The 19737-nt window shown below is 38.6% G+C and overlaps 2 protein-coding genes across 3 annotated transcripts; one reads left to right on the top strand and one right to left on the bottom strand.

Moving 5' to 3' along the window:
* Nucleotides 1–2168: 2168 nt before the first annotated feature.
* Nucleotides 2169–10479, top strand: LOC104941313 (troponin T, cardiac muscle isoforms-like). Of its 2 annotated transcripts, XM_010766402.1 has the most exons (14): nt 2172–2228; nt 2351–2395; nt 2506–2513; nt 4832–4855; nt 4976–4997; nt 5081–5144; nt 5253–5369; nt 5507–5584; nt 6233–6334; nt 6418–6527; nt 6605–6695; nt 7524–7564; nt 7904–7930; nt 9727–10479. In XM_010766402.1, exons 2-14 carry the CDS (start codon nt 2367–2369, stop codon nt 9764–9766), a joined length of 753 nt encoding a protein of 250 aa, XP_010764704.1. In that variant the 5' UTR covers nt 2172–2228; nt 2351–2366; the 3' UTR covers nt 9767–10479. The 2 variants fall into 2 exon arrangements, with proteins under 2 accessions (XP_010764710.1, XP_010764704.1); XM_010766408.1 differs by lacking the exon at nt 7904–7930 and having other exon boundaries at nt 2169–2228.
* A 248-nt stretch (nt 10480–10727) lies between these two features.
* On the bottom strand, nt 10728–12566 carry LOC104941302 (plakophilin-1-like). Its single transcript, XM_010766390.1, has 4 exons — nt 12380–12566; nt 11920–12106; nt 11666–11750; nt 10728–11335 (listed from the first exon to the last, which is right to left on the bottom strand). Exons 1-4 carry the CDS (start codon nt 12564–12566, stop codon nt 11261–11263), a joined length of 534 nt encoding a protein of 177 aa, XP_010764692.1. The 3' UTR covers nt 10728–11260.
* Between the last annotated feature and the right edge of the window lie 7171 nt (nt 12567–19737).

Genomic DNA, 19737 nt, shown 5'->3' with positions numbered 1-19737 from the left:
TTTGTGCTCAAACACCTCAGGTTGAAAGAAAGGGAACTTAAATGTAAACAAAACATATAGAAAATATGTTGTACATGTAAGTGTGAGTATAAACCTTTGTATGCTTAAAAATACCAGTGTTCAAAGTAAAAAAAAATGGCCCAGACAATATTTATTTATATATATATTCATATATATATATACGTATATATATATTTATATATTAGAGCTCTAAATTAGCCATTCAAACTTCACACAAACTCACACATTTACAATAATAATAGTAATTAAAGCTGAAAGCAGTTGTGAGCAGGCCCTCCACGTCAATATTTTTGGATACGGTTCCCCCCTTTTGTCTGGAACTAACTTTTAAGAATAGGGACCCCCTTATATCAAAAGTTACATTTTAGATTAGCGTCACCCCTTTTGTCCATGACTAACTTTTTAATTATGTCCCCCCTTTTGTACGGAACTAACTTTTTAGACAAGGGCCCCCCCTTGACTAGTCCCCCCTAGTTTACTTTTTAGATAAGTGTCCGGGTCCCCTGCTGTCCATATCTAACTATTAAAGTTAAGGGTCACCCCGTTATCAGAAAGTCTCTTTCCCTATAAGGGTCGTCCTTATAATCCGAAACTCAGATTTAGTTTTCTTTCAGGGTCATCATTGCCCGAAAATCGCAACATTTCAAATAAAAATAATAGGTTTGTGAAATTCCTGGGGCTTCCCTTGGGTGTTGCAATTAAATAATAAATAAATGGATAGCTCAAACCACCTCTGTTAAGGATTTTGTCAAAAGATAAATCTGCGGCATAGGTTTTTATATTCTATAATATAATAAACTCATAAAAACATTTGGGGATGAATCATAATATATTTTATATTTGTCTAAAACTCAAGTCGAGTCTTGTTTGATTAGATCTTTAAAAACAGTCATCATTATTTAGGGTTAGGGTTAGGGGGTTATTAAACACCTGAAACAATTAATTGTTGTATCAGTGCTATTGAATTGACTTAGTCTCATGTAAGAACACTGGTAGTTTGGAAAATGTTCAAATACTTCAAGCTATCTTTGTATAGAGACTAGTAACACTTTTTATAGACTGCCTCTTGCTTCTGAAGACTTGACTGATACGACTTGACCTTTATTAGTCCCTTTGAGACTTCAAAATAGCTGCAAACAATCTGTAAACAAAGCCCGATGGAGTTGGAGGGGAACTCTGTTCAATCACTGTTACATTTTGGCTCACGAGAGACATCTGGTGAGTCATACTGTCACCCCGGCTGCGGGGTCAGATTTAATATTAACAGCAAGCACTGGGAGTATCAAAAGACTTGGCATCCTCATAAAGGGTGTTGTTGATAGAACACCAATGCATGTGAGGGCAGGGATGCAAGATTAAAGGCGAGGCACAGGAGACAGTGTCGGTAAAGGGAGTTTTATTTTTCTCATCTCCTTGGCTACCTGCTATGGGAATATTGCACAAAGATATGACATGAAATGCTTAGTTTAGGGGAAATGTTGATGTCTTATTTTAAACACATTTCGAGACTCAATGAAAATAATAGAATTGCTCTTTAAACTAAATAACAACAGGAACCATGAACATAGTGAACCGATTAATCATTTAATCAATTTAATAAAATGTAATAATGTTTGACACAATAAAACAACAATTACCCATCAAAATGTCAACTAAAGAGAGTTTCCTGCTTATATGGACTACTTTCTGCATTGAATAAACCAATAAATCATGAGCTTCGTGTGTGGCAGGAACCACACATTCAGTATTTCGTCTTCACAAATAACTCAGTATACTCTTATAATGTATTTTCTGTTGATTAATTGTCAGTTAAAGATGCTATTGTGAGATAAACCTGCAATTTACCTGCAGAATCATAAAAAGTAAAGCTGTCGCCTTGTGTATTTGCCTGCACACATGATGAGGTTTACAAAGATTACATCCAGCCTTCCACTCTGAAACCTTTTATGAGCAATAATCCTGCGCTCTGGAGTCTATAGTTTTGTGTGTAAAAATAGACAATGCAAGTCCATGGAGAATGTGTGTTTTCCCATTCTAGTTAATGCCTTGTGCCATCTGTTTGCAGGTATGTACCCACCCTTTGTGGACATGGGATGCTTTCTGCCATGTGATCCACTACTGGGTTTAAAAGCTTATGGCCCACAGAGAAGGGCACAGTATACAATTTCCCATTGAGTCCAGTTTGAAGCGCGCATCGCACTATCTGGGTAAGTCTGTGTGCTCTTCTTATGTGTTTCCAACCTGCAGTTGACACATCTGGGTTGAATTTGGAATTATTATTGTTGTTGGTACAGTACCAATCACCTTTGCATTGGGCTTACTTGTACAGGTGCTGCATCCTAAACATGTCTGACACAGAAGAAGCCCAGTACGAGTGAGTAAATAGATATTTTTTGCATAATAGAGAGTGATGGTAACAAAGTGATGCCAGCAGAGATGAAATCAATCGTAACAATTTTCTGGATTTGTTTTTTCTTCTTTCAGGGAACAAGGTAAGTCAGCTTGTCAGTTCAAGATGCGTCTTGTTTGTAATTGAAGTTAATAGGATGCACATTCTAACAGTTGCTTCACTTAAAAACAAAAATGCATGAATATTGTGATGATACTGCATGTTTACATGTCAGAAGTTCATTTTGTTTGTGCCTATACTTGTGAAATAGTTGACCTTGTTCGGGCTGAGGATATTTTTGCTTTTTAATGCAAACAATATCTATGAAAACAACGTTTGCTTGAATGTAAAACCTTTAGAGGCTGGTTGTTTTCGTTCTGCTACTTTATTATTACCTGATTTACACAATCAAATCTTGCATTTAAAGTTGCTTAACACACTGCTTCTGCTAAGCTGCTGGCTTCACCATACAGCATACTGTATTTTTGGCGTGTTGGTGCCACTGTAGAAGCAGCTGCTGTGAGCTCAGATTGACCTTTGTCCTCTCAGTCCCTCCTCTCTACCAGAGGCTGGAGACAGCTCACCTTGGATATAGATCCCAGTGGATCTGTCCTTTCTATTCAAATGGAGGGTTGTACCTCTATTTCTGTCCTTTGTGAGGCTGTGTCCATGTGGGCCCCTGTGCAGCTCGGCTGTCCCTTCAGCTAAGCGGCACCTGTCCCACTCTGTGTGGAGTAGAAGTCGCTGTTGGGGAGCAATGTAGGTCAGCTTATGTTCTCAATAGAAGACCTTGGGGAAGACAGCGGCACAAGCACAATACCCACTCTCATTTTTGTGCCTGTTAGAGGTCCTCTGAATGCAGGTTGGCTTACCTTCTTTGCAGTGAATAGAGGTTGAGTTACCCTCTGTGCATACAGGGACTCTGACTGAAGGCCTGGGGTCACTCTTTCCCACAGAGGCCCAGTGAGGAGAAAAATGCTTCCAACAAATAAAGAACCTGCCTTTTAAATGCTTGTCAAACGTGCAAAAGCTTAAAGCAACCACAGACAAATTGGTGGGAATTACATTCTGACTCCAGTGAGGCAAACATTGACAGCTTTTTTTCTAATGTGTCTACACAGCTTCTTTAAAAAGAAAAAGTAATATAATATATAGAAAATTCCCTCCATTGCCAATAACTGCATAAGGAAAGGGAAAGTTAAAACCTCCAATGATTAGCTAAAAGAAATTTAGATTCTAGATTACAATAGGATTCAAATCAAGAATATAAAAAAAATGATGTATGTTTTGTGACTAAATCAGTGTCTAGGTTTCAGAGGCACCGTCAAAAATACACAAATAAATAATGATTGATCTAAATGCTGTATGAGATGTTCACATTGTTTGCTTGCTAACTCTACATGCTTGCTTTGCACAGAAGAGGAGGAGGAGGAGGAAGAAGAGTTAGAAGAGGTGGAGGAGGTAGAGGAGGAGGAGGTAGAGGAGGAGGATGTGGAGGAGGAAGAGGAGGAGGAGGAGGTGAAGGTGGAGGAGATAGAAGGTAGTATTGCTTAGTATGCTATCTGTTGGCATGCTGTAAATAGATCTGACGTTATTCCTAACACATTGTTGGCAGCCATGTTCCGGAGCTTAGAAAAACAGCCTCGTTTTCCGCTTCATGCAATAACATTTTTTCAGATAATTCAATATTAATTATTTATTTATTTTAAAATGTACACTTCACTCTAAATTACCCAGACATTGGAAGTTTTAACTGTACAGTACAGTGATGTTGTCAATATAATTTGATAACACCATAATCGCTATTACATAATGCAGCTATTGTTAAAATGCCCATTTTGAGTGTGATTTGTTAAGGCTATTTTTAGACCTAAATTAAATCCGTAATCATTCAGATATAGACGTAGTGCCATTCTTTGTGTCTTAGGTAAATTATTGCTCTGGCACACTTTAAAGGCATGTTTTGTTGGGCAGGTACACAGGAGTTACCTGTGATGATAATCAAAAGCTGCCTGCTAAACACTGCATTCCTCTCTGACTGAGTCCCTCAGCGCTGTCAGGAGATTGTCTGATACATCACTTTAGTTGACTTCTAAAATGAGGTCAATGAGGTCACTCCAACTCCATCATTATTGACAGCTGCTTCCTTTGAATCAGAGACCTGAGAATAATTACACTTTTACTAGAATAAATTGTTTACTGCTAAACCTCAAGGGCTAACAGGGAAGAAAATATATTTTCATAACGAAGTAAAACTGAAAATGTAATAAATATAAGATATTGGGTAACCACTGAAATTAAAATAAAAACAGATTTTGACAACTGTTTTTAAATCTGTTTGAGGATTACCTGTGCTGTAATTCTCTACCTGTCAGCGTGAAATCATGTTGACATTGCACTGACCCTCTCATCTTTCAACAGAGACCTCGGAGGAAAATGATGCAGGTATGGAAAGCTTATTTTGGAAAAATGTTTCTCGGTGGGTTTGTTATGCTTGCAAGTGTTTCTCGTGCCTCCTGAACTAAAGATTGTGAATTGCCTTTTTTCTTTTTGATGGATACACAGATGAGACAAAGCGCAGGTTAAAGTAAGGCACTGTTTAAATATTTTCATATAACTTAAATTGAAACACAGTTGAAAAGATTTTACATCTTCCATCCTTTTCATCAGGTCTGGTTTTGTGCCTGGTTTGGCTCCTCCAAAAATCCCAGATGGAGAAAAAGTGGACTTTGATGTGAGTTATTTCAGAACTGATTAAAGTTACACCTGCAAGCTGTTCTTTGATTGGAAGGGCAGATTTTTTTGGAAAGGCTCCCATTTTGACTTATTGCTATAATTCCAGGACATTCATCGAAAAAGAATGGAGAAGGACATGACTGAGCTCCACACTCTGATCGACGTTCACTTTGAGAAGCGCAAGAAGGAGGAAGAGGAGCTTAACAACCTCACAGATCGCATTGTATGATCTCTCTCTTCTAATGCAACATATCACACATTTAACCACCCAATTCCATAATAAAGTGTTTTTTGCCAAATGTTGTGTTTATATGATTTTGTTTTGTTTTTGTTGTTTTTGTATTTAATTTCCCACTTCAGGAGACACGCAGGTCAGAGAGAGCAGATCAGATGAAGATCAGAGCTGAGCTAGAAAAAGAGCGGCAGAACAAACAAGCTGTAAGTATAAAAAGAAAGATAACATTAACAGAGCATAATGCTTTGAATTGTACTGTACTGATAAAAGTAACATCATTTTGTAATAGGTAACATAATCCTTTGTATTCCAAAGATGTAATCTAATTTAGAATTGTTTTGATTAATTCAAAAATCAAAGATTGAAAATATTGCGCCTTATCAAGTAATTTTGTACATTTAAACATTTTGAATGCAAATCAAAGTCGTTTTGAATAATGAACATTGTGAAACACTGTGTATTGCCCAACACGTGGGATTCTGCATCTTTTGAGTAAGTCTATGTTGCAGCATTTCTTTGATTAAAAGCCACATTTAACTTTCCTCTCGTAATGCAAGAGGAGCACAAACATTTTATTCCATATTCGATAAAAATAAAAATGGGATAAAAACTCAAGTAACATTAAAAATCATTAAAAAAAAAACTAATGCAAGTATTACTAATTTTCTTTCAATTTTTCTTTCAATAAGATTTTTAAAAACTTTTATTTTATTTTAGAGACTGGCATTCTCAATCCCACCTATGCCTTACACTTATTTTCAATAAAACAAGTTCTGGCAATGTTACGAGAATGTCATTAATCAAAATACTATAAATAATTTCATTAAAGGTGCCATAATGTTTTCCACCAGGTAGAGAAAGCGAGAAAAGAAGACGGGGAGGCGAAGAAGAAAGCAGAGGTTGATGCAAGGAAGAAGATGATTCTGTCCAACTTGAGTTTCACTGGATACAAGGTGAAGATAACACGTGTTATCTTTTAAAAAGTCACAAACCTACTGTCCATGTTGACATCCCCATGTGTCCTCCTCCTGATTAGCAAACACAGCCTGGGGGTAAAAAACCAACAGAAAGAGAGAAGAAGAAGAAGATCCTAAATGAACGGCGCAAAGAGTTAAATATTGATCACATGAAAGAGGAGAAACTCAGGTAAAAAACAAAAAAAACTTGACATAAACTCTCAATATCTATCGTGTGAAATGCTTAAAATCATTTCCTTCATGTAGGGAAAAAGCCAAGGAACTCTTTGAATTGTTGCACCAGCTGGAGTCAGAGAAGTTTGACCTGCAGTACACGCAGGCTAAGCAGAAGTATGAGGTAAGTAACCTTACTGGAACTTTTGTGTTTACATCTTGTGCTCATCATCACTAACCTGTCTTTTGTTTCTGGGATGCAGGCCAATATAAAAACAATGCACAATACTGCATCTGACTACCTGTTTCTCTGCTAAGTCAGCCAAACATCTCTTGTGTAACTAAAAAAATAAGTAAAACAGGAAGAAGAATGACGGATAAATATCTTATACATGACTGTTTCAAAAGCAGGAAGCCTTATTAAAGAAACAGTGAAAATAAAGTAACATACAGGGGGCTAGCTAGTTAGCCACACCATTTATTATATTACTTGTAATATTAGCTCTTCTCTACATTAAACTAACGAACTAGTGCAATACATTTTACTAAAGAGGCTGCTACTTTGTTAAGAGTAGTTGTTAATTATTTCACAATTTTTCACACAAAAACAGGTAACGTTGAATAAAAGTTGTTGAGTTTAGCTTCAACTAAGGCTAGCTGTAGCTATCCTACCGACGCCCATACTTTGTTCCCAGTGTCATTTGTTCTTGATATAAACTATTGTAGGAGCTTGTTAAGGCTTTTTCTTCACTCTTCAGACTGCCAGCAAGTAAAAGGAGATTAACGTTAAAAATGAAGTTGGAATTGTAAAAATGTATTTAGTATGGCTAGAATCTGTGGTTTGGTGATTTCAACAGTTCAGAAAATGCTGACATTACATGTTGTCTCCTTTCAGAGACATTTCTATGGTATAATATTACAATTTTAAAACAAATTTCAATACACCAGATTCAATTGTGGCATATTGTCTAATCCAGATTTCACTTAACTTAAAAAAACACATTTTCCACAGGTCACGGTGCTGAGAAACCGAGTCAGTGATCATCAGAAAGTGTAAGTCCCACAGCACTGTGCTCTTCAAAGATGTTATTCAGTGCTTTTGCATGAAAGGAAGAAGTAGGCTGATGATGTATCACAAATGCATTTGTCCTTGTTGTACAACAAAGTACATTAACTGAAATAACTTCAATTTTGAGGTACTTGTACATAGAGGATTTCATTTCCTGCAACTTTACTACAGATATTTAACCTTTACTCTGCTAAATGTATTTCCCTAACATTAGTGACCAGTTACTTTACAGATTTAGATTATTATTATTATAATACACATATAATGGACACATGAATTATGATTTTATTCATGTATATCAATAAGACTTTATTGATCCCCAGTGGAGGGGATCCGAAAGCTACCAAGCAGTAAGTAATATACAAAACAAGTAAACCCTAACCCTAACATGCAAGCTGTAATAGTAGTGGTATACATTCATGCATCTATAATAACAATAATATAATAATTATTCTGAAATGGGCCCTCCCAAATAATGAGCAGTATTTATTAACTTTGACGTCACTTTTGCTCAAATATGTTAGTACATCTTCCACCACTGCCTCTTTACCATCTGATATCTAATGTTTATCTTCAAAACAGAAACAATAGTTTTTATCAAGAGAGGAAAAACACTAGATACTAAAACGGTGGATTCTAAATGGCTGAATGTTACATTTAAATAAGTAAAAATTCATAATTCCCTGCTAAGGCTCAGGCTCAGCACTGACGTAAACGTCCACCTCGTGACCTCTTCAAGTTTCCATCTCCTCTTATCTCCACTTCCCCTCCGCTTCTGATCTCTTTTTGTTTGAAGCGGCATCAGTTGCAGCTGTTTGTGTCATCCGCTTGACAGCAGGACTAAAGTTTCCGGAGTAGCCAAACAGGACGGGGGAAACAAAAAAAGGAAGAGCACATGAGAGGTTTTTTTTTAACAAAGGGCAAGCTGGGTTATCTGAACAGCACACATGCACAAAGTCTCCAAGGAGAGACAGGGTTGAAACAGCTGAGAGATCTTATAACTGCTACGTGACAGACCTGAGTTAATGGCGCTCACAATAAAGCAGTGACGGGGCCCTGCAGACATCTCAATACTATCAAGCTATCCTCCTGAAACAAAACTTTAACACACTTAAGTGTTTCTCGTGCAGTATATGACGTCTGCATTGCAAACTAATACTGCTGTTAATAATAATTTAAGGTAAACCCTTGTAATAGAGCCTTGATTTTTCTATGTTCAGGTAAAACACTCATTAATCAGTTTCAAAAACTGTATACCACCAAAACATAACACACATACTTTATCACAGTTTCATCTGAAATGTGTTAACGCCTATTTTCATGGGGAAGCTCCAGGGATCAGGTACCTAGCAACAGCAGATAAAGATAGACATCAACTAGTTGGTAGCAAATCCCGTTACAACAGCAGTCAGCTATGCCAGGCTCCCAGTGTCTGAGGCCAGCAGCAGCTTTCTACACTGCAGCGGTTCCCAAACTATGTGTCGGGACCCCAGATGGAGTCGCAATGGGATTATTTGGGCATGGAAGCAAAAGAAAAATCTATTTCGTTTTTTTCTCAAATCTTTACAGATTTTCTTCTGAAATTGAGTATAATCTGTGGTGCTAAAATAATCCAGAAGAAATTCAAAGGGTCATCAGAGAAAGGAAGACCACTCTTTAATTGAACTCACAACTCATGCGGAGTGTAATATGAAGATATTGCTTTCTAATAAAAAAATAAATAATAATAAATGAATGATGCTGTATAGAGATTAACTGTGTACCAGACTTCAAAATGACCTGATGAGATTGAAACATCTGCAGCTGTGATGCATGTTGCATGCAGTGCAAGAAAACATGTAATGGCCCGATTCTGAACATAGCATTACATTGCTTCAAATCAATTCCGTTCTTGGATAAAAAAAATCCCCAAAATAATGAACGCAACAGAGGCGTGTTTGCCTCGAAGAAAAATAAAACTTCTAAAGTTTTTGGATTTAAATGATCGAGGAAAGTATGTGGCACTAAACTCACACTAAGTTAGTACAACGCAACACACAAATGCATTTCCCATGGAAATGATCAAACATGATTGTGTATGTATTACAGGTTGAGTAGGTTTGGTGCCGACATGCCAAATCTCTGCTGACTTTCCTTTACTTCTCAGTTCAAAGAGCATCAGAAGCAAGCGGGGCCTGAGGAAATAACATGTGACGACAACAGGAAGGAAACTGCCAGACCTGACATTTAATGACAATAAAATCAACCCCATAATGTGTTTTTTTCTAAATACTTGAAAATGCAAGAACAAAACAACAAATTCTCTTAAATATTCTATCTGTGAATCAGTGTGCTGAGTACATCCGCAGGAATTTAGAGGTTATGATTAGACTGATGTGTTACGGCTTGTGTGTATTAAAGTGGGATTTGACAGGAGGTATGTGATTTCTGAAATGAAAGTATGACAATAGAACATCATTTACAATGTACTCCTAGTTCTAAGACTTAATCTGTCATTTTTAGAGTACTAAAAGTAAGATTGAGTAATAAGTTCTTGTGTGATCAATTTTGTGGTTGGAATAAATAAAAAAAAAACGTCTTTATTTTAAATAAGAGAAACAGTGTCTTCTTTATTTTTAAGGCTTTGTTTCCTTCACTTGTGGGAATTTCAAGATGAGCATCACCTTCATGGTAATTATAATTAGCCACACCTTCTTTAAAAAGCCAAATTGCCTTCTTTAAATCCAGGCAGCCTTGATGTTTGCCCACAGTAATACCGGTCCTCTAACACACACATCAATCTTTCAGTGAAAAATGTAATCACTTTGATACCTCATACATTTAAGCATGACTGCAGAAATTCTTCCTGACTATTGGGTGGATTACATGCTCAAATGTGGAGGACCAAAGTTAAAGTTAACAAGTACAAGCAACAGCTGCAGTGTCTGTCTCTAAGACCTTGTTCTAAACCACAGAAAGTAAATTACAGTGTGAGGGTGGAGTAAACATAGATTGAAAGACGTGTTAGTGATCTGCTGAGAAAGAAGCAGCCAAAACCCCAAAGGGGCGTGACAGTGAGGTTTACAGTAATAACACATTTATTTCTGCTCGAGTGACTGGCTGATAATTACCTCAAAATCCCAGATAATATCAAACATTAACAGCTTGAAGAGTATATGTCTGCTAGCTTTATTAACTACATGATTCATGATAATACAAATGTTTAAGGATCACACACATATATAAAAAGAAGAGTGGTTAACCACAGACCTGCCATGCCATTACAAAATGTAAACACACATCACTGCCTAAAACAGTGCCACTGTTTCTTTAAAAACGATGAACTCCAACTACAGAGAAATGTTCTCCATGTTGATTTTACATAATCAAAATTACTTTTACACAATGTTGTATCATGATTTAAAAACAGAAACCTCTATGCAAACACAACATCTAAACCTGTATGTTATTATCTAATAAAGCAAGCACATTGTGGCAGAATCCAGACACAAAATGAACATCTTAACCTTCACCTTTTTTCCCCACAAAGAAAAGGTGCAGCATTGTCAGAGCTACTGTATGTTGATGGAAATATTTAATAGAAACATGTATTGTGTGACATGTGAAATGAGGAAGGATGCTGCTCAGCCTCTGTGCGTTGAGGTGACTTTAATCACTTTCCGGGACATTAAGCTTTCCTGTCATTCGACGACTTGAACCGACTTGTGTGCCGCCGCGGTGATGTCATTCACAAATGAGGACTTACTCATCCCTTGCTGCAGGAAAAATAGTGAGAGATAAATCAGTACACCAACTCAGAAACCACACTGAACATACATAGAGTGACACATCAAACCAACTGCACTGTGTTCATGGCCCTGTGTGTTATAATGCACCCTGCCAATGTCCTGTTGTACTCCTCCACTGTGTCTCTTTAGTGTCTTGTTCACATTCACTGGGCATTTTTTAACGCTGCCTAATCCAACCTTTCTCCTTCTGTTTCTCACAAATACCTGAGTGAGGTGTGGACATTTGAGGTATAGTTAGCTGATAGGACACACCCTAACCATGACAGGTCTTGGCACTCAGGGTGAATCTTCACTCACCTTTTTCAAGAAGCCTTGTAAATCCTTGTCTGACCAGAGGTTGTAGAGAAGCACGGAGGCGGTTTTGCTGGATTTGGGTAAATGTCTAAAAAGAAGTAGAATTAGTTGTTTAAGATCGGTTCGGATTTGTGGAAGTTGTACAAGCATGCAAAATGTAATCCTTGGTGAGTCATTCCCCATATCTTGATGAATTGTATCTCTTAGTCTTAAGACATTATGCAGACACATTCTCTGTTTGCTCACATGCAACCTACGTGTTTTTGCTGAGATCGTTGAGGGATCTTATCAGGGTGCTGTTTACCAGGTGCTTTCCCATCTCAGGCTTATTCATAAGCAGGCAGTTGGAGGTCTGACAGGCCATCGACAGTGTGTCATCGGACTCATTTCCTTCCTTGGTGCCTGCGCTGAGGATGCCCAGCAGCTCTGGGAGGGCTTTATGAACTTCAGTAAGAACAAAAACACAAAACAAGAGGCTGTTAAACGCAAGCTAGCACTCTTAAAACCGCAAAAAATATTGTTTAAGATCATGCATTTCAACGGGATGACTCAAATATGACGAAGCAAAAAGGTGTTACAGATTCTGAACACACATTGTTAAATGGATCATAATTATAGTTGACGTGTCTTTTTTTGTTTCTTTTCAAAGGAAGAGAAAGTACCTGGAACCGATTTAAAGCAACAAACTACAATTTGTGTCTTGCAGATGCGTCTTACCTATGGCAATGTGCAGGTTTGGGTTCTTGGTCAGGTTTCCTACCAAGGCCACTGTGTTCCTCTGTATGTTGACTTTGGGTGATTTTATAAGGGGACTAATAAAGTGCAGGCCTTTCAGTTTCTGCACAATGTTCTGGCTCATTACACCAGAGACCTGTGAATACAGAATCAGGTTCAGTGCAAGCATTTATCAAAATATGCATAGATCATGTTGACCAACAAGTTTTTAAAAAATAGTCTCCCTTAAAGTGCCTGTGACACGAACCCAACAACTGTTGTGCAATGAAATAGTGGGCTACTAGTAATCTCGAACCGTCAGTTTAAAAAAGAAAAAGCGATACCGTTCCGATAAATATCAATAATTTCGAACATCGCGGGAAAATTCCTTCGACTCATTTTGAGGTTTTGGGGGAAGCCGGAAGTGACGTCAATGCGGGAACGCTTCACTGTGCGGCGAGAGAGCCAAACACGGACAAAGTGTGTTGTCATGCGTAGAAATGGTGAATTACTGAGTTTAGGCACGTTAATAATGTTTTAATGAAGTTGATTACAGTATATTCATATATGTCAGTGCTTTCATGTCAATTCGGCGAACATAAACATACATGATCGTGGTGAAGATGATGATTAAATTAGGATTACAAATCGGTAGTGAGAGCTGCTGAATTTCCTCCCGTCGGATGTGATATAAAAACAAATTGATTATTTTTGTAAACTCAAGTGGATTAAACTACATTTATTAGTGCTTTCATGTCAATTCGGCGAACATATGATACATTAAATGATCGTGAGGATGATGATTTAAAAATCTTTTGTTTGAGCCGGTCTGCATTTCCTGATGAGAAAACAAACCTTAGCTTTTTGTAGTTCAGTCAGTGGTGTAGTGGCGTTGGACGCGGGGGTACGCCGTACCCCCACTTATTTGAAGCATGATTTCTTTTTTTAATAGTCTAATAGCCTACATCTAAAATCATTGCGGGTACAAGCGGCCGAGATGGGTTTTCTCCGCAGGGTGGCTGGTGTCTCCCTTAGGGACAGGGGCGGATCTAGACAAATATTCATGGGGTAGCAAGAGGGTGGCAGGAGAATTTGAGGGGTGGCATCCCCTGGCAGAAGTATATTCTGAGGGGTCTAAGTTATAGTTGTGTAATGTGAACTTCTCATTACGCGGTGTATACTTTGTGTAGCTATTATATGTATTCGCGAGTGTGGTATATTTATTGCTTCTACAATTGGTTGGGACGGTACGGTAAATTGTAGTAATTGGTTGTAGTGACCCGATTTTGTCACGGTGACAAGAAATTTTTGCTCTTGAGGTTGTTGTCTCTTTACAGAGTAACAACTAACAATGTTATTAGTTTTATGAAATTGTTTACAACATAGTATAATTTTTGTCTTTTGAGCTCGGTTGGTTGTAAGATTTGGACATACATACCAATAGAGATCTATTTCGTTCGTGTAACAGCGGGGCTGTGTGTTCATTGTAGATTGAAGTGGAAACAGGGGTGTTTCTTTTCCACGTGCGTAACAGTCTCGTTGACAATACTACCGTGTTTTGAAAATTATTTGTGTACATAGGCAACCAACTGTGAATTTACTCCTCTGAGCCGGGAGACACGCAACTCCACCTGCAATTAGTGAAGGCCCTATTCGAAAGGCAAGTAGAAGGTGCTGACTTGGTACCACGGGCGGCGCCTACAGTAAGTGTTTCTCCTGAATGGTAGCGGAACGACGTCCTTTTTTTCCTCTGTTATTAGTCATGTGGTTGGATCTTGGTGTGCCTTGTCATGTAGCTCACTGTGTAGTTTGGTTTCGAGGCCAAGTAAGCGGAGGCACCAATATTACGGTGGGACGTTCAGGCACATGAGGAGGGTGACAAGAGAAATCACAGACAAGTGTAAGTGACCCGTAAAAATTGCGCGATTAGTGTGGAAAAAGGAAGACAAGAGTGTTTGGTACTGTGGCGACTCGCACAGCCTGTAAACTTCCTATACAATGCGCACTAGTCCTGTGGGGAGTGGGTGTGTAACCTGTCGCAGAACCGGTCGAGTCCCACTTGAAGTGAGTGTAAAAGTTCTTCGGAACTTAGGAACAGAGTGGTCTCCCACATCTCTTCGTGCTTCGCCAACAACGACTAAACCCATTTACAGATTTTTCTTCATCTTATAACAAATTCTAGCCAAAGCCTAAACCCCTTCAAACATGTTCGTAGCGTTTGCTGATTCGAGGGACGACCGGCGGCACGCGCCTCCGCCCCGCGTGACGAGCCCCCGCGGCGCCGTATAGAAGCTAGCTTAATGGAGAATGAGAGATGTCTGTAATAGCGTCTGGTGTAAGAGACAAACGAGTGTACGGTTGAATGGACGAAAACGACTCAGCACCTCCTAAATAGTCCACGACAATGGGTCACGAAAGGGTAGGTCGAATAAGTATCGGTCCGTCGACCTCCAGCTCTGTCCGGTAGCTGTCACACGTAGCTGGTAAAGGAAGGAACCACGGAACGCGACTCCTCGGCGTCGAGAGCCCCCGCGAAAGTACTTGAAGTATTGTTCGTTTTTGTGTTTTGTTCTCCGACATTTGCGTTCGATCGTGAGAATTTTGGGCGTTTTTATACATTCTTACGTAAGTTGCCCTGACTGAGGTTTATCTGGCTGTTCGTTTTTCCCACAATGGTCTGAGGTTTCGTGTGTTAACTTACCTAGTATGTAATTATGAAGACTCACAGAAAAAGAACAAAAGAAATTTTCCTTCGTCTTTCATGGCACCTTGCGGCTAAATGTCGCTGTTTGATGTTAAAACACAGAACGTCTACACGCAGAATGGATCCGTTCACGTCCAAACCAGAACCAGTCCAAATGATGGTTCCGGTTACACAGGTGACATACAACTGAACCCACTGAATATTCCCCTGATTATTTTTTCACCGTCGGAAAGTCAAAGACGTGTTTACAAGACCGGTAATGTGGTCTCTGGCACTTATGTCTTTAGTCCAAGTCGACTGGTTCGTGAAATAGTTTTATGGCGTATGTGCTACACTGGTTGTTTCAAAATTTTTTATCAGAGGGAATTTCACGGACACTCGTGCTTGGTTGTTGCAACGTGTTACTTTTTCACCCGATTGATCGATTAGAGAGCTTGGCAGTCAAATTTTTTCTTTTTGCTATCGGCCAAGGCTATTTATAGTTTATTAAGCTTTAGCGCCTTTTAGGAGCTGAGTAAAATCCAAAACCCCCTTCGCGCTCACTGCAGTTACGCCCTTGCGAAGTGACACGCCGCCTCTCTCAGGTTTCGTGCCTGTTTTCACACAACAGTACGCGATCTTTACCACTTAATGACTCAAATCCGTGCAATTATTGCAAATTCTTCAACTAATGTCATATAAAGTATTACAGGTCACGAAGTACAGTTAAGTCCGCTTGGTATTTGTATGTAGCTAGCACCACTCTACTACTATTTAATCCTATGTTAGCCATCACCTCTCGAGACGCCTTAAAGGAGGCGCCTACACTATATTTTTGTTTAACTAATAAAAACATTTGAGTTCACCTAATTTCTCTCATAATCACGAAGTCCAGTTAGCCGCTTGTATTATATGTAATTTACCTAGCACTCCTATACTTAAATTTTTAGAAACAAACTCGCCAGACGTAAAGGACTACTCTTTTGTTTGAATCGAAAACATCAAGTCACCCCATACCGCACCTGCGCCCATGCGGCATCGGGAAAAACTTCGTACTAAAGAAAAAAATTATCAGTTATGGATGTAGATTTAGTAACGCCCATGTTGCGGCTCTACCCAAAAGAGGCGTCCACGACCACAGAGGATTCCTGTTCCGCCTAGATCGTGTTTATAAGTCCCATCGTTCTGCCCCCGTCCTCTTAATCCCCACGTTGGGGTCCGTTCTTCATATAAGACCTAAATTAGCGTCAGTTAGTAGTGCAATTGACTTTCGTGTTATAACTATAACAATTGAGTTATTGTAATCCACTCTAATACACCGTGTAGTCATTCGGAATTTATATTTATGATATTCCGACGTGTGCATTAAATTACTTAAATTGACTTACTTCAACCATTGAGAATCTGGATCGTCCCAATGGTTTATACGTCTGACGACGTTATTTATGTCAATTAATTGACAGAGTAGCTCACACTACAATACTTATTACTATTTAATTGTTAGTATATAAGGATAGTCGCGTTAGTGACATACTAGTGTAGCAAGTCACAATAATAATTTATTGATATAAAAAACCTCCTCAAATTTACTTACTTGACAAGGAAACTAGCAAACTATACTTATCTTACTGACCAGAAAGTTTACTTTCTCCCACTTCGTCCGTAGTGACTCCTTGCAAGTAGTAATGAGGAGGGTTTTTTATATCAAAAAATTATTTGTGATTCTACACTTAGTATTGTCACTAACTGTCGACTATACTTATTTACTAACCATATAATGTATAAGTATGTCTGTGTGTGTACTCTGTCAATTAGATTCAATAAATACGTCGTCAGACGTATAAACCATGGGGAGACAGATTCTCAAAATTTGGTTGAGTAAGTCAATTTAAGTAATTTATGCACACGGTGGAATTATATAAATATTAATTCCGAAATGCTACACGGTGTTTTAAGTGGATTACAAGTGAACTCATTTATAGTTTAACACCGAAAAGTTCAATTGTAACTTAACTTACTNTGGTTCCACACACACGTGGCAATCAAGAGCTGTGATTAGCCTATAGGAGGGCTTGTGCCACAGTGAGGCGCAAGGACAAGGGGTATAGGATGCATGCCTGCCTCCTATAGGCTAATCACAGCTCTTGATTGCCACGTGTGTGTGGAACCAGTTCATTCCAGTGGAGGCTGTCACCGTGAGAGTGATGCGTGCAGCCCTTATAATAAAATATGCCAGGCTTGGCTAAATGGATTACATCTCCGTGTTTTTCTCCGAATGCAACGTTAAGCTGCAGAACTAAGCATAACTTAACATATATATTTGTTTAAAAAAAAAAAAGATGTAATGTGGGAAGAGGTGGTGCGGCGCCCCTGGCGCCCCTATGGGCCGGCCGCCACTGACCACAACGCAATATTAAAACATTTTGCCGGGAATAAAATGTTCGGTGACGTCTGTTTCATTTGACTTGCATGTTAAACAGTGTTTAAACCTTACATAATTGCTCCTGTCTTCATGACTTTGGAAGGGTAAACCACCAGTTCAACACGTCTAAGGAAGTCAGTGCAATCGATAGTAAAAGACCATCAAATTATACAAATATAATTTAAACCAAAGGATTCCTTTTTGGTTCATTTTTTAAGCTACAAAGACTTGTTACAAAAATACATGAATACCTTCACATGATCACTCTGTAAGATTATATATTAAATTCCTCTACTGCCCTCTGGTGGGGATCGTCTGAAGAGAATGGAACTACACATCAATGGTATTTTCATATTTGCAGCAGGACGTTAAGAGAAAACATGTGTACATTTTAAAACGCCTATAATGTCAGAAATTAAACATATTATTGATGACTTATCAATCTGAATACCGTCATACTTTTTTCTGTGTTTGAATTTGGACCTAGTTTGGCTGTGATGTGACTCACACACGTTGTAGTCTTTAACCAAAACAAACAGCTGCCCCCCTCCCCTCCACAGCTGCCCCTCTCTGGTCAGCGTGCCAGCTCCTCGGCGCAGGCGGAGATGGGGCTGAGCACTGCGACTCCGTTGTTCCTAACAACAGCTGGCGTTTTCCTCTGTTTGATGATGATTAGAAGGAATTACAAGCACACCCAGTGCCACATACACACCCTGATTTCATCAGACCAGAATCCCAGAAAGAACAATGACAATTGTGCAGAGCATGCCAGACTTTGACTCATGGAGAAAAAAAAATATTTTTCGCTTGTTTTTTTTTGTGACTGATTTATTTTGTGTCTCAGCAATAAAACATAATCTTAAGACAATATGTACAGCAGTTGACATGTAAGGCAGAAAGGGACGCTTTATCTTGAGTGTAACTGAAGCATTATGTAAGCCTGATATTTCAAAGCTGTCAGTCTTGAAATATGTGGATCTTGTTTTTTTTCTCAGTAAGATGCGAACTTTCTTAGATATAAATCTGTCTCAACACTTGCCAAACTTAGTTCTGTTACTACATTAAACATATCTCTTAGTATTGCAGCACAATACATTGGTTATATTTTCCCTTTACTTTACCATTCAGTGAAACACACATAATGTGCACATCCAAACATAGTATTTTGTGCATTTTCAACATCAAGCATTATATTTTGAGCTGTCAAAAATAGGACATAAAAATCTAGATCAAAATGTCACACAGAGCGAAATCTACTTGGTGAACTTGTATTTAAAGCAGTGTGTGGAGTGCCTCTGTCACTCCTCTTCTCCTTCAGCTGGAGTGAACACTCAAATAGGTATATCGACTGAAGGATCCTTGAAGTGATGCTATCTGAGCGATTTCGGCCTCTGGAGGGCCCGGGCTTCCGGTTTACTGGGAGTGAGCCAGAGCTCCGGCACCCTGGCCAAAACCAAACCCTTTGGGGCCGAAGTTCTTGGCGTAGCAACCTGTGAATGAAATGACAGAGACATGGTTTATTAAACTGCTGTTTGCAGGGTTGCTACTGACCACTGTGCTTTTAGATGTCGGGTGGTCTATTTGTACATACAGTAAAGGCATTATAGAATATGAATACAAATATACTAAATGGCAAAGGTCCCGGGGGCTGCTGACCTGTTTGTACTCAAGTCATTTCGAGTGATCGTCGGCACAAGGTTACTGTTCAAATGTCACTGGCTGAGTTTAACCTCTGTGTACTGTTATTATACATGTTGTACACCGCCTACACAAAACATTTGCAATACAGTCATCCAGTTGTGATACAGAGATGAGGATTTTCTCATTTCTGATAGATGTGAAAAGTACAATAAATAATTATTTCATCACCTAACCAACAGATTATTTCCTCAATTAGTCAGTATATTGTTTGCTGCATCGGATATCAGAACATAATAAAAAATTCCATTAATTAAAAATGCCAATTATATCCTAAAGCCCACACTGCTTTATTTTGAGCATCAAAGGTCTAAATGCCAATTTTAATGTCACGCCAGAAAACTGAAAATATACTAAATTTTGAAAGTTAGACGAGGAAATCGTATGCATTTTTGTTGGACAAATGAATAAGTGATTATTGAGGGATTTTGTTAGAATATGACATAGATATATGTATATTGTATATGACTTATATTATTACTGTGCACCACATTGTCTATGTAAGTAGCTGCGACTACTAACTGTGTTCATTGGTTAGCTGAGACTGCCAATGCACAC

The sequence above is a fragment of the Notothenia coriiceps genome, unplaced genomic scaffold, assembly GCF_000735185.1.
Source record: "Notothenia coriiceps isolate Sejong01 unplaced genomic scaffold, NC01 NC01_scaffold00000311, whole genome shotgun sequence".
Classification (NCBI taxonomy): Eukaryota; Metazoa; Chordata; class Actinopteri; order Perciformes; family Nototheniidae; genus Notothenia; species Notothenia coriiceps.
The sequence above is the reverse complement of the archived record's forward strand: the minus strand, read 5'-3'. Positions and strand labels throughout refer to the sequence as shown.